This window comes from Manacus vitellinus, unplaced genomic scaffold (assembly GCF_001715985.3).
Source record: "Manacus vitellinus isolate BGI_N305 unplaced genomic scaffold, ASM171598v3 scaffold_52_pilon, whole genome shotgun sequence".
NCBI lineage: Eukaryota > Metazoa > Chordata > Aves > Passeriformes > Pipridae > Manacus > Manacus vitellinus.
Window position 1 is genome coordinate 3,906,395 of NW_021940628.1, and position 24,048 is coordinate 3,930,442.

At 55.4% G+C, this 24,048-nt stretch overlaps 1 protein-coding gene across 1 annotated transcript; it reads left to right on the forward strand.

The window, feature by feature from the left end:
* The first annotated feature begins 6,515 nt into the window (after positions 1–6,515).
* LOC103756552 (protein argonaute-1) lies at positions 6,516–22,379 on the forward strand. Its single transcript, XM_018081282.1, has 18 exons — positions 6,516–6,697; positions 7,447–7,567; positions 7,697–7,878; positions 8,112–8,248; positions 8,349–8,483; positions 8,751–8,838; positions 9,933–10,080; positions 10,193–10,312; positions 11,080–11,202; positions 11,629–11,762; positions 12,964–13,148; positions 13,302–13,461; positions 13,722–13,812; positions 15,356–15,550; positions 15,674–15,808; positions 16,650–16,751; positions 17,554–17,753; positions 18,182–22,379. The coding sequence occupies exons 2-18, from the start codon at positions 7,463–7,465 to the stop codon at positions 18,288–18,290; spliced, it is 2,349 nt and encodes a 782-aa protein (XP_017936771.1). The 5' UTR covers positions 6,516–6,697; positions 7,447–7,462; the 3' UTR covers positions 18,291–22,379.
* Positions 22,380–24,048: the final 1,669 nt, after the last annotated feature.

Consider the following 24,048-nt stretch of genomic DNA (forward strand, 5'->3'; position numbering starts at 1 on the left):
GGACAGGTCCGGGGGGCACGTCCGGCCGCAGGGTCCCCGGGGCGCGGGGCGAGCCCTGCGCAAGGGGCCTGTTCTGTACAAAGCAGCAGCAGCATCCCTCCAGCTCCCAGTCCATGTCCCCAGCTCCCCATCCATCCCTCCAGCTCCCATTCCATGCCCCCAGCTCCCATTCCATGCCCCCACCTCCCATTCCATGCCCCCACCTCCCATTCCATCCGCTGAGCTCCCATTCCATTCCCCTAGCTGCCATTCCATCTCCCCAGTTCCCATCCCATCCCTCCCACCCCACCTATCCCCCAGCATTCCATCCATCCTCCAGGACCCCATCTATCCTCTGCAACCTCCCATCCATCCCCCAGCTCCCCATCCATGCCTCCAGCTCCCTGTCCATCCCCCAGCTCCCCGTTTCCCCGGTTTCAGGGCGCAGGGACAGGCTGGAGCTGGTGGCAGGCCGGCAATGCCATGACAGCACGAAGCGTCTCCTCTCCCGGTGCCAGGGCCTGTGCGGCGCCGAGCTCCAGAGCCATGCCCATGTCCCCCACCCCAGCCTCACACACCGGCTGGGCACGGCAGCACCGATGGTGCTCTTGGTCCAGGCCCCAAAACTCTGCCGTCATCGGTGGCCGCTCACTCGTGCCCGGCGTGAGCGTCGCGAACTTGTGCTGCTCTGAGTCACGGAAGATTTTGGTGCCTAAAATAAGGCAGGAGGGATGAGGTGATGGAGACGGGGAGCTGCTGCCGTGCTGAGGGACGGGGCGATGGGGACAGTGGTCGCTGCCCTGCCGCCGCTCTCATGCTGGTGGGTTTGGCACCCACAGTAATGCGTTGACCCGGTGAGATGTTGACACAAACCTGCTGGATGTTTGTAATCAAACTTTGGTCCTTTCTTACCATATTTACTTTAAGTCTGGCACAGAGACCTCCCCGTGCCTGTGTTACCTTCTGGCTGCTGGCGCTTTGTGTTTGGGGCTGATTTATGGCCTCTGGAAGCCGTGATTTGGCGGCACCGCGGGCTTTGCCAGCGCCTCGGGGCGATAGCGGCACTGCCGCCTCGGAGCCACGCAGATAACGCTGCCAGGCACCTGCACCCTCCTACCCCAGCCCGAACTGATGCTCTTAAACTGTTTTAAAACAATCTCTCAGATGGAATGGGGTCACACTTGGGGGACAGGTTTGGGTTTCGATCCCCGTGGCCATGGGGGCTGCACTGGGAGCAGGGCTCCGATGCTGCGCCCTGGGGAGTTTTCCCTTCCTTACCCAAGTCTGGATGAAGGATGTCTGCTCCCACCTGTGTCACCCTGTGTGCAGGGGACACACAAACCCCATGTCACCGGAACCACTGTGGGTCCTGCCGTGCCATGACACCCCTTTGCCTGTGACAGCCCCTGGGTATGGGCTGAGCCTCACGTGCAAGCTCTGACAGTGCTGTGGCCTGTCAGGGCAATAAAGCAGAAACTGGCGTGTGCCTGGATGTACCCAACGTGGAGATGCCTGGAAAGGGAAACCTGGGACATCTGACCCGCAGGCACCGCTCAGGGAGGCACACAGAAATGATGGTTTTAAAAACTAAACTTATTTTCCCCCAACTTTCAGTTTTCTTTATCCCTCCCAAACTTCCTAAAGGCTGTTAATCTCAACCGTTGTCTTCCTGTGCTGAACCCTGCAAAAACCCCAAAGCTGCTCCATCTGTTGGGGCTCTTTATCTTCAGGAAACACGAAATCGTGTGTGCCTGGCTCTGGGAAGGGATTAGGCCGAGAAACAAAGCCAAGAGAAGCACCTTGCCTGGAGACAAGGCACGTATGGTTTATCTCTAAACACTCTCTGCAGCCTGTCCCTAAACCCCGGGAAGAACAAAACACAGGCAAGTTATTAAGATGGCAGACACAGGGAGGAAGGCAAATCAGGCAGAGGAGCTGCTCCTTGGGCCAGGTGATCCTCCGGGGCTGCAGGCAGGTTCAACCTCTGTGCCAGGAGCCGGTGGCTCTGTGGGGCGGCTCTGTGGGGCCGCAACGCGGAGAGGAGCCGGAGAGGAGCCGGAGAGGAGCCGGCGCCGCTTGTCCTGTCCCTCCGCACTGGGGCCCGCCTTGTCTCCGGCTCCTGGCGCGGTCCCTGGCTGCTGCCTGGCCAGTGTGGGAGTGGTGGGAGACCCCACGGGGCTGGCAGGGGATGTCAGTCCCTGCCTGGTCCAGGCGCTGTTAGGGGGGACCCTGAGCTCATGGATCGGGGTCACGCAGGATGTGCCGCCCGGTGTGCTCGGCAGGGGTGGTGGCACTTGCTGTGCTGGCTTCTCACACACCGTGAGAGAGGTGGAAAAGGGGGATGTGGGGCTGCTGGACAGTCAGGGCTGGCTTGGCAGGACCCTCATGTGTTGGCTCATGGCACTGCGGGTCGAGATGTGTCCACACCACTGGCATCACCACACCACTGGCATCACCACACCACTGGCATCACCACACCACTGGCATCACCACACCGCTCTCTGGAGCCAGCGCAGCCGGAGTGCAGCCCCTGCGTGTGGTGTGATGGAGCTGGTGGTGCTCTTGCTCTGCTCCTCGTGCTCTGTCACAGCATCTACAGCTTTGCTCTGACCTGGCCTGGGCTGTGGCACCGTGCTTGCAGGGTGTGGGGCTGCAGGGACACCCACCTTGGCCAGGCAGGTGTATAACTTGCACTTTGGGGGTTGTCATCCATGATTTCCAGGCGGGAAGCTGAGGTTTGATCTGGCACAACGATGCCCTTTGCAGCGCTCGATTTGAGGCTACAAAGAACTCAGCTGCTTTCGGAAATCAGTACCACGGTAAAATAGAGGAAAGCCTGTTTTGGCTCATATTTTGGGTGCAGCCACCTGGACACGGGGCAGGAGCAGCACTTGGGCAGCTCGGCCTTGCCCTCAGGAGCTGGGCTCTGGTGCACACATGGGTTTGAAGCTGCAGCCAGAGCCTCTGCCCTGCATGGGAGCCTCTGCCCTGCGTGGGCATCACCTGCTGGAACTCTGTTTGGTGTCAAACTCAAAAGCACCCACAGCTGCGTGATCCTGGGGTGCTCAGGGGACTCAGGAAGGAGCAGGCAGCAATATCTGGGCTGGCAGAGCTGAGATGGGGTTTTTTGAACTCTGGGATGCATAGGATGGCATCGGTCACTGCTTAGAGCTGGGCGTTTTGAAGGTGTCAAGCCTGGAGATTTGGATTGCCAATTGCTCACCCCACTAGCAGCAGCCTTTCCCGCTGGTGCTGCCCCTTGCTTTGCCCCCCGATAGAGGTTTCAATTCCCGGGTAGTTGCTGGGGTGGTTTAAGGTGGGAGATGGCTCAGGGTGAGGTTGGGCCACGCCGCACGTCTGGCGGTGTTTGTGGTGCCGCGGCCCCGTTTGCTCCTCTCCGGTTCCCGGCTGTATTTCGGCGGTGGGTGTGCGGGGAGGGGGCCGGCTCGGACCCGCCGCCGCCGCAAATTAAACTCCCTTTTGTCTGGGGGCGCCGTTCCCGCGGCCCCTCGGCTGAATGCGGCGCTGGAGAGATTTCAATGACATGGTAATTTCATGCCGTCCCACCGGCGGCTTCGCCCGGCGCAGGCAGCTGTTGGGCAGTGGGTCATGTTCCCCAGCTGTTACAATAAATAACAGAAACAAAGCGTTTCCCAGCGCTAATTACCCCAAACTTGCTTTCACCTCGCAGCGCTGCCCTGGCCGCCGTCTCTGCCCGCGGTACCCGGCGATGCTCCCGCCGCCGGCACGTCCCCAGGGCACGGCTTTGTGTGCAAAGTCTGCGGTTCCTCCCGGGCCGCGGAATTCCTAATGGCAGCGGATTTCATCCCGCTCACTGGCCGCATTGTGCTGCAGGAACAACACTCGCCCTGCAGCCCCTGGCCCCGGCGACCACATTTACATGACAAAGTGGGAGCCTGTGCAGCTTTGCCATGGAGAGTCGAGGTATGCAGGAGCCCCCCACTCCCCGTGTGCAGGAGCCCCCCCACGTACAGGAGCCCCCCTGTTTCCACGCACTTTGGGTCACTTTTTAACGAGGCTTCTTCTCGCTGGCCCCTTTGCTGCTGCTCCGAGCTGCTACCAGGGCTGTAGACACGAGGTGCCTGGGGATGCCCTGGATTCCCTGGCACAGCATCTCCAAGCCAGGCAGAGGGCAGCTTTCGGGAGGATTTGCACCGAGGCAAATCATGGAGGGACCCTAAGCACCCAGGGCAGGAATGTGGTGTGTGAAGGGATGAACCCAACCCGAGTGTTCACCAAAAGGCTTTAGGGTCCCTCTCACCTGGGCTGGAGCAGCCAAGGCTGGGTGAGAGCCTGGCTCACATCCTGGAGGTGCTGCTGTGGCGGCTGCTTCCACTTGTCACATTCAAGGAACGTGTGTTGTGGTCAAAAATAAAACCCTCTGAGTCAGCCCAAGGGTGAACTTGCCCATCCTCAGTGCTTGTTGTGGTCCTGCCCTGCTCTTTGCAGAGCATCTCTGTGCCACTGGGTGCTGCTCCCTCCAGCCACATTTATCTTACCCTGTGTTTGCTGTATCTCCTGGTTCCTATCAGACTCCTGAGCCAACTCCTGCATTGCTGGAGGCTGGCTTCTTCCTTCACCTGTGATTCATGAGCCTGATTGCAGAGTGTTATGTTCATGAAGCATCTCGGGATCTTGTGGCAAGAGGGTTTGTATGGCAGAGCTTTATTTTTGGAGTGACTGGAGCAGAGCTGAGGGTGTAAGATTGGTGCAGGGCCGTTGGGTCGCCCCTCTGCAGCTCCTGCCAGCCCCAAACCAGCTTCAGCTCCTCTTGGGCACCCAAGTGGCACAGAGCAGCTGCCAAGCTGTGGCCACCCTGCGTCCCTTGCATGCATGGGGATGCCATGGGCACATGGAGATCTGGGCATATGGAGATGCTTTCCTGCTCACACACGGCTGTCGGGGTCATCTTGGGGATGAGTTGATCCAGAGGAGGAGGAGCTGCAGATGCTGGCCATGATGTGGCTGCAGGGAAGGCAGCAGAGAGCTGCTGTGGCCTGGCGGGTCCTGCACAGATGGGCTGTGTGGTTCAAACTCAGGGACTGGAGGCTCCTGCAGCACTGGCAAACACCTCTTTGATTGCAAACCATGATTTAGAAATGCATCAGCTCACAGGCAGGGAGCTGGCCACTGCCAAGAAATGTTAGTCATGTGGAGACATGACTTACACCGGGAGCAACTTGTCTGAAAGTCAGTTCCTTAAAACAAGCTGCCCCCGGAGCCAAGTGCAGCTGTTTGTCCGGGGGGTCTGGCAGTCACCCTGTCCTGGGCCAGCTGCAGGTACCTGCAGGGTCCAAGCCCTGCCCTCGGGGATCCCCACCTTCCTCCAGGTCCCATGCTGCCCTGCCCAAGGAGGTGCTGGGGCCAGGTTAGCCCCAGGCTCAGGACAGATTTTGGAGCTTCTGCTGCAGGGATGCTCACCAGAGTTGTCCCATCCCCTTGGTGTCCGGCATTTCATCAGCAGGAAAAGTCTTGCAGAGGTTGGGTGCAAAAGTGAAAAACAAATTTGAAGCTTAGTTTGCCACTCTTCTGTTTTTCTGCTCCTGGTATTTTTAGTCTGGAAAAAGAAAGTGGATGGGAGAAGGGGGTGTTAAAAGCACCATGTGTTCAGGAGGCTGAATTGGAGCCGGGACGCTGTCTGGGGCTGGCGAGCACAGTTGGCTGTGCAGATGGAGCACAGTGAATACCCCCACACCCACTCCCCACACCGGCCCAGCTGGCCCAGACCTCACGGGGCTTGAGGAACACATAGAACATGCAAAATGGGATAGGTGGAGAGGGGCAAAGTGGGAATGGGGCAGGAAGAACAAGGCTCACCTCAGAGAGCAGTGGAATAATTCCTTGGCAGTGTTTTAAATACCTTTGAGTCTGAGGGTGCTGTTGGCTTAGAAACACCACTCCGTCCTGTGGCCATGCACTGGTACCATCCCATGTCTCCAGAACCTTGTTAGTGAGCCTGTATAATGGGAATTGTGGAAAAACTGGTGTCTCCCTCTTTATGGGTTCCCCCACTACTTGAAGTGGGGATTTAGGATTGGTTTGGGTTTGGGATTTGTTTCATAACCCAGCAGTTCAACATTGCTATAGTGCAGATGCTATAATGTGTTTCCTGTTTCTTTGACATCCTCCCTCCAGCAGCAAGTCGGAATTTGCTGGAGGATGGAGAGGAAATGCTGTAGGTCCCTGCTGACAGAGTATCCAGGGAATTGCATCCCCTTGGAGAGGGGCAGACCTGCAACTCCATGCTGGTGGAGCTGGTGCTTCTCTCCCATCAGAGGAGGCAGTGCCGAGGGAGGCGGTGGGGCTGCTGTGGCACTGCCCTTCCATGGCTTGGCTAGTGCTGGTGCTCCCCAGACAGTGTCCAGGGAAGCTGCTTCCTCTGCTGCTCTGAATTCTGCCACTGCCACCTCCTGCCAGGAGCAGGGGTAGTGGGAGACCTTCTGGCTGTGCGTGGTCTGTCTGGCCGGGCACAGGGTTGCTCCCAGCCCTCCTGACCGGAGCTCTCTCCCGCAGCTGCAGGCGCATACCTGCCCCCCTTGCAGCAGGTGTTCCAAGCGCCGCGGCGGCCCGGGATAGGAACCGTCGGGAAGCCCATCAAGCTCTTGGCCAACTACTTTGAAGTGGACATTCCCAAGATCGATGTGTATCATTATGAAGTGGATATCAAGCCCGACAAATGTCCACGCAGAGTCAACAGGTAAGGCAAGTATTAGAGGTTTTGGCACTTGTTTCCTGCTTCCAGCTTCCTTGTGGAGGCTCCGTAAGTGCCTGTCTCTGTCTTTGCAATGGAAGCCGTCAGGGTGACGGTTGTGGCAGGGGTCACAGCAGTGGCAGGGGTCACGGTGCTGCCCAACACCCACAGGTGGCTGGAACCCCCAACCATATCTGTGCAGCAGCACTGGTTCCTCCCCGGCAGCCTCAGTGGTCCGGAGCCTCAGCACGGTCCCTGCTGCTCCAACACAGCTGTGTTATTTTGGCAACAATCCCCCATTTAAAAATAGTGACCCCGGACCTCAGGCCATCGTGTTCTTTACTTTCCTTTGTTTTCCTTTTTGATGTGCAGTTTGCTGCCTGTCCCCTCCTGCCCCCGCAGCCCGGGGAGCTCTGTGACCCGAAGGCCGGCGAGCAGATGCTGCACATGCCTTCGGCAGCGAGTCGCTCCCTCCCGGCACACGCGGCGGGTCTGCGGCAGCTCCAGCGGCTGCGCCTTCCCCCGTGCCATGTACACTCCTTCTGCCAAAGCCTGTGTACCAGGCTGTGGGGCAAGGCACATGGCCATTTGTCCAGGGGCTTTCCTCCTCGAGGGGACTCGGCCCAGCTCTCAGGTCCCCTGGGGAGGGAGGTTGAGGGGCACTGGACAGGTCACAGGAGGTGTCAGGGTGTAAAGAAACTGGTAAAACAAACCTCTCCCTTCTCTGCCCCTGCCCCTCTTTCTTGCCTGCGTAGGGAAGTTGTGGAGTACATGGTGCAGCACTTCAAACCACAAATCTTTGGCGACCGAAAACCAGTCTATGATGGGAAGAAGAACATCTACACTGTCACAGCCTTGCCCATTGGGAACGAGCGGGTAAGAGGGGCGGCGAGCCCTGTGCAGGCAGTGTGACCTCCCTCCTTCCTGAGAAGGACCAGCTGAAAACAACCCCCCCTTGTCCCTGCGGGGATGCCACGGTCACTGTCCCTTCCTTCCTGCACCCAGGTTGACTTTGAGGTGACGATCCCGGGGGAAGGCAAGGACAGGATATTTAAGGTCTCCATCAAATGGATGGCCATCGTGAGCTGGCGCATGCTGCACGAGGCCCTGGTCAGCGGGCAGATCCCCGTCCCCCTGGAGTCCGTCCAGGCGCTGGATGTTGCCATGAGGCACCTGGCTTCCATGAGGTACCTGTGCCAGGGAGGGAAGGGGGCCGCTGCCCTTGCCAGGCTGTTGTGGCTGGCACTGGCCTTGACGGTTGCTGGGAGGAGGTGGCCATGCCTGCCACATCTCTGGGTGCTCCTGGAAAAGAAATAAAGTGGGTGGTGCAGCCGGTGGGGGGGAGCACTGGCTCGGGGGGCTGGGGGTGATGCCACAGGGCTGGTGTGCGCTGTGTGACGTGGTTTGCCCCCGTTCACAGGTACACTCCTGTCGGCCGCTCCTTCTTCTCCCCCCCCGAAGGCTACTACCACCCCCTGGGAGGGGGCAGGGAGGTCTGGTTCGGCTTCCACCAGTCAGTCCGGCCTGCCATGTGGAAGATGATGCTCAACATCGATGGTGACGTTATTTCTCATGCTGGGGAGCTGCAGTGGTGGGGCCGGGTGTGTTTGGGGAGGCTGGTGGGGGGCAGAGACACATCGTGGTGTCTGTTCCACAGTGTCGGCCACCGCCTTCTACAAGGCCCAGCCTGTCATCGAGTTCATGTGCGAGGTGCTGGACATCCGTAACATCGACGAGCAGCCCAAGCCCCTGACGGACTCGCAGAGAGTGCGTTTCACCAAGGAGATCAAAGGTAGAGCCCCCAGGGAACACTGGGACCCGTCCCCTGACAGCTGCTGTGGCTTGTGGCCCCTCCAGCCCCTGCAGCGAGGTGGGGGTACAAGGGTTGCACATTTTAAATGTCTCATGGGGCACCATTGCCTCCCTCGTGCTCTTGTCGGGGTGTCAGCAAGTGGGGGATTAGCTAAGGAAGGTTTGGCAGTGCCTGGGGGGAATTGGGCAAAGGGGAATTGCTCCCACCTTCACCATGACAGTGCTGTGTCTCCCTGTCTCCCTTCAGGTCTGAAGGTGGAGGTGACCCACTGTGGGCAGATGAAGAGGAAATACCGCGTGTGTAACGTTACCCGGCGGCCGGCCAGCCACCAGACGTAAGGCGGGTGGGCAGTGCCCTTGGAAAAATCCGCGCTGTTCTCCTTGTTAACAGCTGCTGGTGTCGTTAGGGAGAGCTGGACAGGGAGCTCCAGCCTTTGATGGCAGAAGGAGACGTGTGGGAGGCTCTGGAGCCCTGTGCCACACGCAGAGCAGGGAGGTGGGAGCACAGAGGATGCTGTGTCTGGCAGGCGGAGCGCGGCGGCGGGCGGGAGCTGACGTGCCAGGAATTGTCCTAGTTTTTACCTCCGAGTTTGGTTTTCTTCTTTCTTAAAATAGTCGCTGCCAGAGCAGAGGCTTTGTCAGGGGATAACATGAGTGTCTGCCTTGGAATTATTTGCCTGTGCCTGGGAGCAGGCTGGGCCTCGGCACCCCTCGGTGTCCCCTGTGCTCCAGCATCTCTGGGTCACAGCCCCAGAGCTTGGCAAGCACAGGAGGAATGTGGTGCCTCACCGGGGTGTTCAGCCTGGCTCTCCTGTCTAATTTTGGCTCCATAAAGAATATCAAGTCAATTCTGCATTTTCATGGAGCTCTTTATGGAGCTGGGAGCAGCTGGTGCTGGGTGAGACTGGGTATCATGCTCTGGCTGTGGGTGTTGTGGCACCTCTCAGCCCTGCAGCCAGGAAGCTGGATTTTTTTTTTTCTGTGTTTTTGAAGGGAAATGTCCCCTCCTGCCCCCCACACTCTGCCCACCTTGGGGCTGCTGCCCCACACTAGGAGAGGCCTGTCTGCCTGTCTCTGGAGCTCAGCTCAGCTCCCAGGGAGGGCACTGGGCACACAAGCCCTCCCAAGTGCCAGTGTGCTGTATTTCTGTACCTGACTGTGGCATGTGTGGCACGTCCTGCAATAAACATTTGCCCTGATTAGCTGGATTAGTGAGGGAGAGCTTTATTTAGGGACCTCAGTCCCACACTGGGGTCAGAGTATTCCTGACTCCATTTCTGAAAATACACCGTTATGCCTTTTATTTTGTTCTATGGCAGCTCAGGGTGGGAGCCTGGCAGCTCCCTCTTCCCAGGCACAGTACATAGTGCCTGAGGCCTGGAAGTGTCTGTTCTGAGTAGGTGCATCCCTCGTGTCCTGCCTCTGCCAGGTTCCCTCTGCAGCTGGAGAGCGGTCAGACTGTGGAGTGCACAGTGGCTCAGTACTTTAAGCAGAAATACAACCTGCAGCTGAAATACCCCCACCTGCCCTGTCTCCAGGTTGGCCAGGAGCAGAAACACACGTACCTGCCCTTGGAGGTGAGTGTTGGCACCTCCAGTCTGGGGCTGGCTGCAGGGCCCGAGTGCTGTGCTCAGCCATGGTCCCTCATGTCTCACCTGTCCCCAACACGTGCTGTCCCCTCCCCTGCAGGTGTGTAACATCGTGGCTGGCCAGCGGTGCATCAAGAAGCTCACGGACAATCAAACGTCAACCATGATAAAAGCAACAGCCAGGTCTGCCCCAGACAGGCAGGAGGAAATCAGTCGCCTGGTACGTGGCACGAGTCCCTGGGGGACGTGTTGGGGCTGCGGCTCCGAGGGCAGGTTACAGCACTGTGTCCGTGATGGACCTTGCCATGGTCCTGCTCCTCAGCTGCTCTACACCAGGGAGCTGTGACCTGCTCAGAAGGTGCCGGTGGGGTTAATGGAGTGGGTTTATCCCCCTCTTCCCACTGAATCTCCAGTCAGAGGTGCCTGCATGTGTGTAATGGACACTGGCACAGGGCAGCCCAGCTCAAAGTGACCGTAGAAATGCGTGTATGGCAAATTCAGGTCCTCGTGCTGATGGAACCTGACCCAAAGGGAGCTGGAACTAAAAATAGGGAAACAAATCAGAGAAATGCCCCCGGCTGTGGGTGTACATGGGGCTGTGCATGGTGGGGCTGTGGTACGGGAACTCTGTGCCTGGCTGCTGGTTAATGGGGCTGTTGTTCCCCAAACGGCTGTCTCTGGGCTTTCAAAGCCAGAGACATTTGATATTCCTTCTGGGACTCTTGATAAGTCTCTCCAGTCTGAACCCTTCTGTTGAAGCCTTAAATCTCAGGAGCAGGCTCTGCTCTCAGTTGCATTGGTCAGGGTATTCCAAAATCAGGTCCCTGTGGGTCAGTTTGGAGGACGGGGTCTGGGCCTTTGTGTTAACCCACTCACTCTCCCCTGTGAGTACTTCCCACAAATGCCCACAGTTCCCAGCCAGCTGCAACTGCCTGGGATGCAGCAGTTGGTCTCACTCCCTCCCATGGCCCTTCCTTCCCTCTGCAGATGAAGAACGCCAGCTACAACCTGGACCCATACATTCAGGAGTTTGGGATCAAGGTGAAGGATGACATGACGGAGGTGACGGGGCGGGTCCTGCCGGCACCCATCCTGCAGTACGGAGGCCGGGTAAGCAAGGCTGCCCTGCCTGGGTTCAGCTGCACTGTGAGGGAGATGCTGTCACACCTGAAAACGCTGCTTCTCAACAAAATTTGTCTTACCTTCACATTTGTAGGTTAGAGCTGGAATTTTTTATCAGGGTGCCTTCGGTTTGTGAGTTTTGGGTTTTTTGCAGTATAACTGGTCTGGAAGTTGTAGCCGAGAGTCACTGGTGACAAAACCCAAGAGGTGAAGGGGAGAGGGATGCTCAGGGTAGGGCAGGTCGGGTGAATTTGCCGTCACTGCTGAGGAGCTGAGGCTGTGGGTTGCCCATCACCAGCAGTGCCAGCAGTCGGCTCCGGTGCTGTGACAGGGAGCACAGCCTGGCCCGTGCGGGGCTCTGGGGCTGCGGGGCTGGGCAGGCTGCAGTGCTCTGACCCTCTGTTTGCCTTGCAGAACCGGGCCATTGCAACTCCCAACCAGGGCGTGTGGGACATGCGAGGGAAGCAGTTCTACAACGGCATTGAGATCAAAGTCTGGGCCATTGCCTGCTTTGCCCCGCAGAAGCAGTGTCGAGAGGAGGTGCTGAAGTAAGGAAAGGGGCAGCCCGTGTGGGTTGGGGGAGCTGGGAGGGCTGTGGCTCCTGTTGTGGCCACCCTGCTGCTCCCAGCCTGGGGCTGCACATCCAGCATCACCAGTGCTGCAGCTGCACAGAGCTCCACTGCTCGTGGTACCAGTCTGATCTGGGGTGTTCAGTTCCTGTTGCTGTTGGTTTATCCAGAGGGCCTGGCTGGTTGTCCTGGCTGCAAACAGTCCCTGAGCCATCCCAGAGCTGCCAGGTTAGAGTGAGCACCTGTGAGCTGCCTGTCAGGCTCTCCTCAATCTGCTCTTTGCATCAGGGAGCTGCAGTATTGTGAGCTGATACTGTCAGCACTAAAGCTCTATTGAACTCTTCTAGCTGAATCTCCTCAGAGAGAAGGGGTTGTGAGGGATATTTGATTTAGAGTTTCCTCGATAATCTGTCTGAAATAACATAATTCATGTAGGAAGCATCTCAGGTTCTCATGGGTTATTATGGAGAAGTTTTGGGCTTTCTGAAAAGCTTTGGTAGTTTAGAGAAACTGCATCTGTAGTGAAGGGATGTAGAGCAGTGACAATTTATTTGATTTAGGGAAATGGGCACTTTTGTGTTGGATTCTGATGGGGCCTCTGTTTCTCCTGACTGAGAGTGGATGCATTAAGGCAAGCGCTTTGTGTGCCTCTTCTGGGTGTTTGGCATGGTCAGTTTGGGTTTTGGAACAGCTCAGAGTGTCCATGTCTGCAGTACCTGGGTGCAGGTGGGAGTGGCACCACGCTCCTCCCATGCCCCTTTTGGGGCAGAGCTGAGAGCTCCGTGCTCCTTCTGGCTCTTACTGCATCAAATCCATCCTTGGCAATCCAAAAATCCAGAGTCTGTCTGAGCACTTTGTGAGGCTGGCAACAGCTTTGCAATCACCTGGAAATTATCTGTCCCAGGCAGCAGGTCTGTTCCCTGCTTCTCCAGCTTCCCAACAGAGAAGGGCTCTGTCGTTTCAGGAAGAGTCAGTAGATGGGTAAGAGGGCACAGAGAGGGGGCAGTTGAGCTCTAACACATGCTGGTCGTGTGCACTTGGTGGGTGCTGTAGAGCCATGGCAGGATGCTGGGATGGCCCTGTCTCTGTCCTGTAGGCAGCCCTCAGGGAGGGGCTCCGTGCTCAGTGCACAGCTGCCATCGGGAGGGCTCGGGGCTCACGGCTTCTCCTCCCGGCACAGGAACTTCACAGACCAGCTGCGCAAGATCTCCAAGGACGCCGGGATGCCCATCCAGGGCCAGCCCTGCTTCTGCAAGTACGCCCAGGGTGCAGACAGTGTGGAGCCCATGTTCCGACACCTCAAGAACACCTATTCGGGCCTGCAGCTCATCATTGTCATCCTGCCAGGGAAGACGCCGGTGTACGGTGCGTCTGGGGCGAGTAGAGAGAGGAGAAGGGCTTTGCTCTGCCTCAGCAGGGTTGGCTCCCGTGGTGCTCTCTCTCCCCATTCCTGAGGGTGCTGCTGGAAGCAGTGTGGTGCTGGTTGCCCGTGTGCTCACCTGCTTCCTCTGCCTGCAGCTGAGGTGAAGCGTGTTGGGGACACTCTCCTGGGAATGGCCACGCAGTGTGTCCAGGTCAAGAACGTGGTGAAAACCTCCCCGCAGACCCTTTCCAACCTCTGCCTCAAGATCAACGTCAAGCTTGGCGGGATCAACAACATCCTTGTGCCTCACCAGCGGTTCGTACTGCCACTGCCTCTCGCAGTTTTGGGGCTGTTTCCAAGTCCCTGGTGGTGCTGCCTGCCTGGCTTTATGAGGGGGCCTGCATAAAGCAGCTCTTTCAAATGCGGGTTTGCAGCCTGTCTCATCTTGTTGATGTGCCCAGGCAAGAGCTGGAGGTCAGGAGATGTCCTTGGTGTCATCTCTCGTCTCCATTGGGCTGGCATCACCCTGAGATGGTCCTAAAGGCTGACTGTGGTTTTTTCTCCTCTCCCACCAGCTCTGCTGTCTTTCAGCAGCCGGTGATCTTCCTTGGGGCCGATGTCACTCACCCACCGGCAGGAGATGGGAAGAAACCCTCCATAACGGCTGTAAGTTCCCAGTTTGGTGCCCAAAAGCCCTGCAGGGGTGCAGGAGCTGGAATGGGACTCATGTGTCCTTGAGGGGGCTGTGTCACTGCTGTGACAGTTATTAGGGTGGCCCTGTGCTCTGTCGGGTGTTTCATCCCATTCCTGGGGAGGTGGTTCCCTGATCCTTCTCTGCCTCTCGGCAGAGGAGCTGCAGTTTTGGGGAGATACAGGGAGAGCTGGCAGCTGCCACCAGATGGGGCTCGTGATGTGCGGGGAGCCTGGAGCTGCACCAAGTCATCCCGGAGCATCCTGGGCCAACTGCAGCCCTGGAGAGACCTTCCCCCGGCGGGAGAGCTGGGATTTTGGAGATGGGGAAAACTGGAGTGACTGGGCTTCTGAGCCTTTTGGGAAGGAGGATTTGCTTTCTCCTCAAATGAATAACAAGCATCCAGGAGCGAAGTGCTGCTCAGTGCCAGTGGGACTGGGGGCAGCTCGTGCCCTCTCTCAGGCTGGGAGACGCTGCCCTCTGCTCTTTGGAGCACAGGAGAGTGTCAGGTTCTCTCAGAGTCTGTTTTAATTAAGCACGTCAGCATTTTCCTATTAAGTTCTTAACTTTCCAGGACTCACAGCTCAGGTTTTCCTTGGCATGCAAATGCATCTTTGGAAGAGTGTTTTTTCTTAATTAGAAGGGGTTGGGAAAGGCTTTGGGCTGTTTGCTGTAGGTGTGGGTGGGACAGAACAGTCTGTTTCCTGGCGGCGACACTTCCCCTCTGAAAACATCTTCTGTGGTTTGTGCAGGACCACTGGGGCCTTTTTCTTACTTTTTATGAAAGCTTTTTTGAAGCTGCAGGGGAGGAGAAGGGCAGAGCCTTCAGAGGGACTTGACCTTGTCCTTGGTGTGTTGTTGATTAGGCAAGGGGAGTCCACGGCTGGAGGAACTATTTCTGTTGTGTGCCTTGGCTCCAGTGCAGCAGCCCCGACCCCAGAGCTGTTTGTGAAGCAAAAGTGAAAGCGCTGGGGAAGGGCAGCAGGTTCACACTGCTGGGATGGGGGGGATATGTGGTGCTTCCCCCTTGCTCAGGGGGACATGGGGCACACAACAAAGTCACGGCAGCCAGGCATGTCCCCAAGGGTGGGCCAGCACCTGATTCACACTGCACCCCTGTCCCTGTGTCACAGCCAAGCCTGGCTGCTCTTGGCCTCTTGCTCTGACGTCTCTGAGGTGACTTGACCCACTGTGTCCTTGGGCAGCCCATGGCTGTCTGGAGCAGCCCTGCTCCACAGCCACGTCACTCAGTGGCACCAGCCAAAGTTGTCTCACTGGAAATTCCCATAAATGTTTCAAAGGTCATGGTAGACCGTGACACCGGGATGTGGCCACGACCAGGGATGTCCCTTTTGGGTGCTGGCTGCCTGCACAGTATTTGCTGTCCCATCTGATCTGTGAGCTCAGGTGCTCTGCCCACGGCCAGCTGTGTATGTGGGAAGCAGGTGGAGGCTGGGAATGTCCCACATCCCCTCTGTCCCTGCCGGTGTAACACTCGGGCCTGGCCTGTCGCTGCAGGTCGTGGGCAGCATGGACGCCCACCCCAGCCGGTACTGTGCCACGGTGCGCGTGCAGCGCCCGCGCCAGGAAATCATCGAGGACCTGTCCTACATGGTGAGGGAGCTCCTCATCCAGTTCTACAAATCCACCCGCTTCAAACCCACCAGGATCATCTTCTACCGCGATGGTGTTCCCGAGGGGCAGCTCCCACAGGTGAGGACCCCCCAGATCCCTTGCGGGCAGCAGGGATGCACCAACTCCTGCAGGGCTCCCCAAGGGTGCCAGGGACAGCTGGGTGCTGCTGTATCCCCACACTCTGTGCCCTTGTCTCTCCAGATCCTTCACTATGAGCTCCTGGCGATCCGAGACGCCTGCATCAAACTGGAAAAAGATTACCAGCCTGGCATCACCTACATCGTCGTCCAGAAGAGGCATCACACCCGTCTCTTCTGTGCAGACAAGAACGAGAGGGTGAGCACTGTGGGGTGGGAGGCAGCTGATTCATCCCTGTCTGATGGAAGAGCCAGCCCTGGCTTTGCCAAGGGGGAATCTCAACACTGGCAGCGAGAGCTTGTTCTGAATGAAACGTGCTGCTCGCTGGACTCCCACAGCCACGTGGATTAGGCTGCCTCTAGAACCCCAGCCAGCTGTTTGCTGTTATTATGAGTTACTGGGTGCTGATGATCCTGGTGACTCCTGAAATAACCTCTGTCAGCTTGAAAACATCTGTTGTTTTGGTGATAGCTGGAGCTGCTGACGTGACAGGCTGAATAACCCCTTGCTCACAGCTTGTTTGTGTGTGCTCTGCAGCAACGTTGATGCTGTCGCTTTTCCTAGATGTCATCGGAATTTAGTGGGTAGGTCGAGTCTAACCAGACTCTGCTCTAGTTAGAGCAGCAAGATTTAATCCTGGGAACTGAGGACTGTTCTGATCAGGATGTAAAAGCCCCAGTATCTTGTGGCACAGACTCCAGCACATGTTCTGCAGAGAACCCTGGAGTTTTGCTCACTTAAGCCTCATCTCTGCAGTAGGATGGGCCAGTGCCCAACCCTCACCCTGCTGTTGGCCCTGTCTCCATGTTGCTGCCTGCAGAGAATGCCGGCAGGCCTGTTTACACAGGGAGCAGAGCAGGAAGAGCTGCCTGAGTCCCCCTGGAACCGACACTTGGGGAGTGGCTCTGCATGCTGCTCTCACACTGACATGGGGACCCTGCGCTGGGGCCCTGGGGCAGCTGTGTTAGGGATGGTGCTCTGGGCACCTGGAAATAACCCAGCTCTGCAGCACTTAGATCTCTCTTTCTATTCCCTGTAGATTGGGAAGAGCGGGAACATCCCAGCAGGAACAACAGTGGATACAAACATCACCCACCCCTTTGAGTTCGACTTCTACCTGTGCAGTCATGCAGGCATTCAGGTACCGCGCTGCAGCGATGGCTGTTGTGGTGCTGTAGGGTTTTTTGGCTGGTGTGGCAGACTGTGCTCTCATGCATCTGTCCCAGCCCTGTCCCAGCCTCCCTCTGGCATGGAGAGAGGGCAGTTGGATCCAAGCTGCCACTGCGGTGGTTTGGCGAGCAGGTGCCGGGCCCGCGCTGCTGCTGCATTGTGTGGCACGTACTCCATTTCTCTCCTGGAGCCAAGGATCTCTTCTGAGAGATTTTCCTCCTTCAGAGCAGCCAATTCAGCAGCTTGTCAGCTGGTGTCTGAGCGTGCTGGGCTTGCCAGGCACCCGGTTGTCAGCAGGGACCTGCTGTCTGGCCGTGGGCGGCAGAGCTGGGCCAGCCGTCCCTGCCTGCTCTGCAGCTGCCTGGCTGCAGGCAGCCAAGATTAGTCAGAAACCAGGCTGGAAAAACTGCTCTCACTTAATCTGCAGCTGCTTCCACAAGGAAGGCTGCTTGGCCTCCCCTCCCCTGCGTGGACAGTGGGAGCTGGCCGGGGTCGGTGGGGATCCCGTCGGCTGTGCCACGCCGGGAGCAGCAGCACACAGGGAACAGGCACCGGGCAGTGGCGTTGGTGCTGCTTTGCACCTTGGTACCACGGGCTTTCCTGCCTCACCCCGTGGGGCTCTCACAGCAGGGAAGCACAGGCCTCTCTCCTGCCCAGGCTGTCTGAGAGATCATTTGGATCAGGGCGGGGATCCTGAGGGTGCGAGGCAGCTGCCTGTGGCTGCCCATGTCCGGGTGCTGGCAGCACCTCTCACACTGCCCCCTCCTTCGCAGGGCACGAGCCGGCCATCCCACTACTACGTGCTGTGGGATGACAACCGGTTCACAGCAGATGAGCTGCAGATCCTCACGTACCAGCTGTGCCACACCTACGTGCGCTGCACCCGCTCCGTGTCCATCCCAGCCCCAGCCTACTACGCCAGGCTGGTGGCATTCCGGGCCAGGTACCACCTCGTGGACAAGGAGCACGACAGGTGAGGGGCTCAGCCTGTGGCCCTGGGAGGGCACAGCCAGGTATGGGCAGGGGACAAGGGGCATGAAAGTGTCTGTGTCCGAGTGGTGCTGCAGCACAGCCTTTCTGGGGGGGAGACCTGCATGTAGCTGCATCCTCTTAAGTCCCAGCATGGGGGCAGCAGGGGTAGCGGAGGGTTAAATCCCATCCTGAGCTCATCTCAGCCAGCAGGAGCATCCCTGGCGTGTCTGAGCATTCCCAGCTGCCTCGAGGTGCTGGAATCTCTGCAGTCCAGGCACAGGCACTGTCACATGCAGCATCTCCACGTGCTGCAGCGAGGTGCCTTCCTGTGCTGCCAGCACTCAGCTGACTCCCATCTCCAGGGGAGTTTCTCAGTGTTCCTGGGGGGAAAATATGAAATAATTATGCAGCGATTTCCTTGATTTTCAGCGGCGAGGGCAGCCATATATCTGGACAGAGCAACGGCAGAGACCCCCAGGCCTTGGCGAAGGCTGTGCAGGTTCATCAGGACACTTTACGTACCATGTACTTTGCTTGAAAGCCTAACTTTTGTTACCTCACTCAAGAAAGCTTTCAGATTTGTAGGAGCCATACAAAAAAGGAAGCATTGGGACACCTTGTTTTTTTTTTCCAATGAGAAATCACTGCAGGGCAGGCAGCGTCGACTCGAGGCAGGAGACCAGCACCACGGGACAGAACGATCCAACACCTGTGTCGGATTGGAAGAAAGAGACTGATGATGATGATGATGATGATGATGATGATGATTATTTTTTTAGTTTTTTCTGGCTTTGCAAAATTTTGACCTGACCAAACACATGAAGGCATTCAAGGGAAGGGATAAAGCTCCCGGGAGGCGGAAGCAGGTTTTCATTTTTAAGATGCAATACTAGAGACTCCTGACTGTGAACTGGCGGCTTTGGTCCTCCGTTGCCCACCAGGCGCTGGTAGGTATTTTTTGTGGGGGTTGGGGGGAGGGGATTTTTAGAGCCTTAAAACAGAAGACTAGATTTATAAAACTAATATTTTAGATTATGAGATGCTTTAATGGGTTAAGGGGGAAAAAAAAAAAACCAACTAGTTTATAGGAGAATTCTAACACTAACAGTTCCCCGCCCCCGAGTAATTCCCCCCGGATAATGTAAGGCACCCTAGCACTTAGCTCAGAACTGAAAACTGTCTTCCTCGTGTTACAAGCTAGTCAGCTGCTGCCGCTCGAAGCAACAGTCACAGACTATTCCATGGGTGAGTGCCTTACTATGATGCTGCAAAATTTCAATGTTTTTAATCTTGTAAGGAAACTAGTAATCTTGTCTTGATGGTGGTCCATATTTCCATCGGAAGGAGTTAATTTCTATGGTCCTCAGTTGCAGTTTGTGTCAGATCACGACCTCACGGTGGTTAAACCCCATTGAAAGATGTGCACTTTCATACAGGACACGTTTAATGGCTGCTGACCCATTTTTGTTTCCAATGTACTACTTGTTATTTAAAACTGTTCTGACAAATGGGGGCATCTCCATCCCATGAGGAGAGAAAGCACTATCCATTTTTTCTTTTTTTTTTTTTTTTCCTTCCCCCCCGAATTTTTATGATGGGACACCGGGATTTTTTTACTAGACATTATTTTTATATGATACTGAGTCTGTTGCCAAAATCCACAAGTCATTAACATTCTCAGAGTTTACATCCCCGCACTTCCTGAGGCTGTGTGCTCATGCCAGAGCTTTCCAGCGTTTCCTGTCCGATGAGTGTTGCCGCCTGCAGCCCGTTCCGTGCCGGGTGCTCCGCAGTGCCCGTGGTCCCTGTGCATCCAGCATGTGTCTGCCCGGGCTGGCTGCTTTCCAACTACCACATCCCCCACCTCCAGCACCTCCCGGCTCACTCTCTCTGCTGCTCAGTTTTGCTGCTCCTCGTGTCACAGTATCACTGCTCCCATGCCCAGGGTTTTGATTCTGAAAGCACACCAGATCATTCCTTAGAATGATGAAATCCTTGTTGTTGTCACGGGGGAAACTCCTGATTTGTGTGTGTAGCAGGAAAACAGCCTTTTTCCCCGCAGGAACCTGGTCACTGCTTTTCAGGCCCGTTTTGCTGCGCAGCGACCGCACGCACGGCGGCGGGGCCGTGGGGGCAGCTCAGTACCGCTATCATCCGGGCAGATTATCTGGGGTTTTTGAGATGAAAGTGCTCCCAGCGCCTCCTTCAAGGGACGAACGAGGCGCACGCTCTGCGGGGAAGAGCTCTGGTCTCATTTTCCTGCCCGACGCGTGTCCCAGACAGCCCCGTGCGAGCGCTGCCCCGGCCCGCGCGCGGACAGGGGCACATCCACACCCCTTTGGTTTGTACTTTCTGACGCGGAAACTTGCCTTGCCTTCACGGGAAACACACCGGTCATGTTGGCCTATTGAGCTGTCCTAACCCCGGGAATTCACTCTTCCCGTTTTCTTTTGGGGCAACGTGTTTGTGAACAGTGAAGACATCACTATGCTATGCAAACTAAGTGCTGAGCCCACTGATGTCACGTTTGGTGAAGATCCTACGTTTAGCACAGTCCTGTTTTTCCTCAAGACCACAGTGTTTGGTTCATATTCTCCTTTGCACCTTGTGTCAACCTCCACTGCTGTATATCCTCAAGGTGACGAGGAGGAGACCAGGAACTATTCGTGGTCAGTAGGTAGGGAACTCTTAGGAAGGCTTTTAGAGCGTAGGGAACGCATCAACACTAAGTGTCAACATGAGAAGCCTACATTCCTCTACACAAGTGCCTGCATAGTGACACCAATCAGCACCTCCATCTCATCCTCCGAACTCTGGCTTATGTTCATTGAAAGCAAAACGATCTCAGAGGGGCTGTTCCCGCTCACCTGGTGGTAGAAAGCTTCTCATTAAGAATAAAATCGGGGTCAAGGTCAAGGTTCTCTCTGCAAATCAGTTTGTTCACCAGCATTACACCGGAACGCGCCTGGCTGCTGCTCTGCAGCGAGGGGCAAAGGGATTTTGGTTCCTCGTTTTTATTTTAGTGTTTTAGTTGGGTCTAGAATTCTGAAATGTCTTTTAGTAGCTGTGGCATAGCACGTGCCATTTTTAACCATTTGAAAAGAGATAGTGTGGGTATTTACAGAAACAGCTTGTTGCTCTGTAACAATTTTTTTTAACCTTGAGACTTGAAATGTAAAATGGACCTTTAAGATTTGCACTCATTTGTAAGGTGGCTGTTCATAGAAAACTATGAATGAAGACTTGCTGATGTAGCACCTACTTTTAACAGCAATTTTAACTACACAAAAGCTTCACAGCTTCTGAAACTCTCAGCTGTTGACTTGCAGATCGTGTTCTGCCCTTATTTCACCCTCTGCGTTGGGTTTTCATGGTTTTGGATAAATAAAAAAAGCCAAACTCAGTAGCTGCTGTGCCCTTTAAACCCAGTTTCCACTTTGAAGAACTGTAGAGAGGTTGGAGTGACCCGCATGTTTTCTATACCGGACTATGCACCGTGCCCTCTCCGCGCTCCGGCACCGGCATTTCCCCCTTCTCCTGTCCGAGATGCAAACGAGTAGCTGCATGTGGAGGTGCTGCCGTAGGCGATAGGTGTTCCCCAGGTACATGCCAGGACTGTAGTTAGCCACAACCCCCACACGGACATCCCGATGGGCTCCGAGCCTCTGCCTTCTCCGTGCGCACGAGCTCGTCTGCCACTGGAAGCGTCGCCGGGTGCATGCAGTTCTGTGGGAAGAGGAGTGGCTTTCATTTGCCTGTTGAATGCTGTTGTTCCCCTTATCTCATATCTGGACAGAACGGGGCGGGAGGTCTGCTCTGCCCTCTCCCCGCAGCTCCAGGGCGGTCGGGGTGTTCTGGGATCGCACGTGTCCGACCCGATGTCTCAGTGTCACCCAGCGTTGCCTCGCGGAAGGTTTTCTTCTTGGAAAATCAGTGTGAAATAAAAAGAATGTGATTGTTTCAGGAAGGGAAGCCAGACAGCAGGAGAGCAATAAACAAGTGAAATTCATATCTTGCCTGAGTGATTTGCACTTCAATAGTTGTGAAAGAAAATTTCCAGGACTCCAGTGCTTTTGTGTTTGATTTCCAGCCCCTTTCGTACCTCCTTTCTACGAGCAAGTGTGGGACTGTACATAGGGTGTTTACAGGATGCTCCCTTTGGGTTGTTACTTTTCTTGTGGGTTTTTTTTGCTCTAGCTTGAACTCTGTATGGTCCATTTGTTAAATAGCCGTGAACAGCTGATGTACAGTACTTACTAAACAAGCAGCAGCACAAAACTTATTTTATTAAGAAAATATGGCTTATATTTTAAAGGTTGAATATCAGGTTTTTTTTGTATGTGTGGAATTAAGACTGGTAAAGAGTAACAAAATCCTTGGATTAGGCCAAAAGAAAATACTGTAAGATCATAACCACCTCTTTATTAAAGAAAGCAGTATGATTAAAGAGCTCCAGAACATTGTATTTATATTGGATTTGATTTAATTGCCTTTGTGGATTTTATTTTTTTTTTGCCTTGGTCCTGATTTTTGCTTGCAACTTCGACTTTGCAGTCCCAAGTGTCTGTTACCTGTAACTGTTGGCGGAAGACCTAAATAAAAGCAATGTGAATATGTCGGGGTGACACTCCTGAGTCACTTCGTGTGAAGGGGAAGGGACATGCACATCCCGTTCCCTTGGGAAAGGCTGGGGACAAGCAGGGAAACGCTGCCTGGAGCTGAATTGCATCAGACACTGCAGAGGATCCAACACCCCTCACTGTCCAGATCTCCATTTAATGAGAGAAACACTTCAGTGAACAAATACATGCTTAAGACTTCTGGGAATACAGTAACCAGTTCTACTTTTTATTAAAGTGTCATCTGAGAACTGACTGGACTGGGGCTCCTGGGCTCTGTCAGAAATGGACATCAAAATGTGCTGCTCCTGCAGCCTCACCGAGCACTTCAGGGGCTGCTGCCTCCGAGGTGCTTTAAGGACAGGCTTCAGACGCCTCTTGGATTGAGGTTAAACTTGATCCTCTGGGTTTCTGTACTGCCTCATGTTTTACATTTCCCATCCTGTTTTACATTTCCCATCAGGTTTTACATTTCCCAGCTTCAGAATTCTTGCAAACGTCCTAGTCCTCTCCAGTGCCAACAGCTTATGGTTGACTTTTAGGGTCCAGAACTAGACCCTCTGAGTTTTTTGGCCATGTTTTACCTCACGAAGGTGCAGGGACAGACCTTTCCTGATGAATGATTCAGCAATTGAGCTGTAACTGGGTTTTGAATAATGCCAAGGAATTTTAAGGAAGTGCTCACTAATGGCAGGCAGGCACTCGTTAGTTAATTACCTGAACTGCAGCACCAGAACGTTCTGTCCTGAGCTGGGCAGCAGCACAAGTTCTGCACTCATCGACTGCTTTGTGGGTTGTGTCACCTGTTTGAAATGGGTTTTACTGCATAACAGAAATCTTCTGCAGTTTTAAGGGGGCTGTTTCTGTGAGAGGTTTCACAGCAAATCGTGCCTCGTGCAGCTGGGTCTGGAGTCCTGGAAAACGGGTCGGAAAACTGGTTTCAGGTGTTAGATTGGCATTTGAGCCCCAGCCCTGGTTCTGGTTACAGCTGCAGGACTAGACGTGCTGCCCCTGAGGGATGTGTGTTTACAGGGATCCCTCCCTCCCACATATCTGCTTCATCTTAGTGATCACATTCCCCCTTCCTGCTCCGGATTTCAGTTAAGGAAATTCTCTAATAATTTACCTTTAATTTGCACGGGTTTAGAAACCTTACTGTGTTGCTCACTTAGGCTTTTACAGACTTCATTTAGCAGAGTCCAAGATGGTCATTCTTAATAATGATCCTGAAATTTGGATTATGAATCTCAAATTCCTGATGGCCCTAAGTTCCAGTTCCTCAGCTGTTTCCCTGGGGAAAGGCCCCTCTCACCATCAGAAAAAGTGACTTTCTTTCACAGGTAGCAGGTTCAAACCCACTTGATCAAGTCTCAATTCACTGTTCTTATGAAAAAATGATCTTCTGGGGGCAGAGGAAATGATAAAGGTGCCATTGCCTAACCCAGCGCTGACCCTGGTACATCTGAATCAACATCCTGAGCTGGGAGGGACCCCCAAGGATCACCAGCCCAACTCCTGGCCCTGCACAGACACCCCAACAATCCCACCCTGTCCCTCAGAGCGTTGTCCAAACACTCCTGGAGCTCTGTCGGCCTTGGGGCCGTGACCAAACCCCGGGGAGCCTGGGCAGTGCCCCAGCACCCTTTGGGGGGTCGGTGTGTCCCCGCTCCCGCAGCT

Coding starts and splice junctions, on each gene's coding strand:
- LOC103756552 (XM_018081282.1), top strand. CDS start 7,463: ATGGTGCAGCACTTCAAACCACAAATCTTTGGCGACCGAAAACCAGTC. Junction 11,203..11,628: donor TCCTGCAGTACGGAGGCCGG/GTAAGCAAGGCT, acceptor TTTGCCTTGCAG/AACCGGGCCATTGCAACTCC. Junction 15,809..16,649: donor GTGCAGACAAGAACGAGAGG/GTGAGCACTGTG, acceptor TATTCCCTGTAG/ATTGGGAAGAGCGGGAACAT.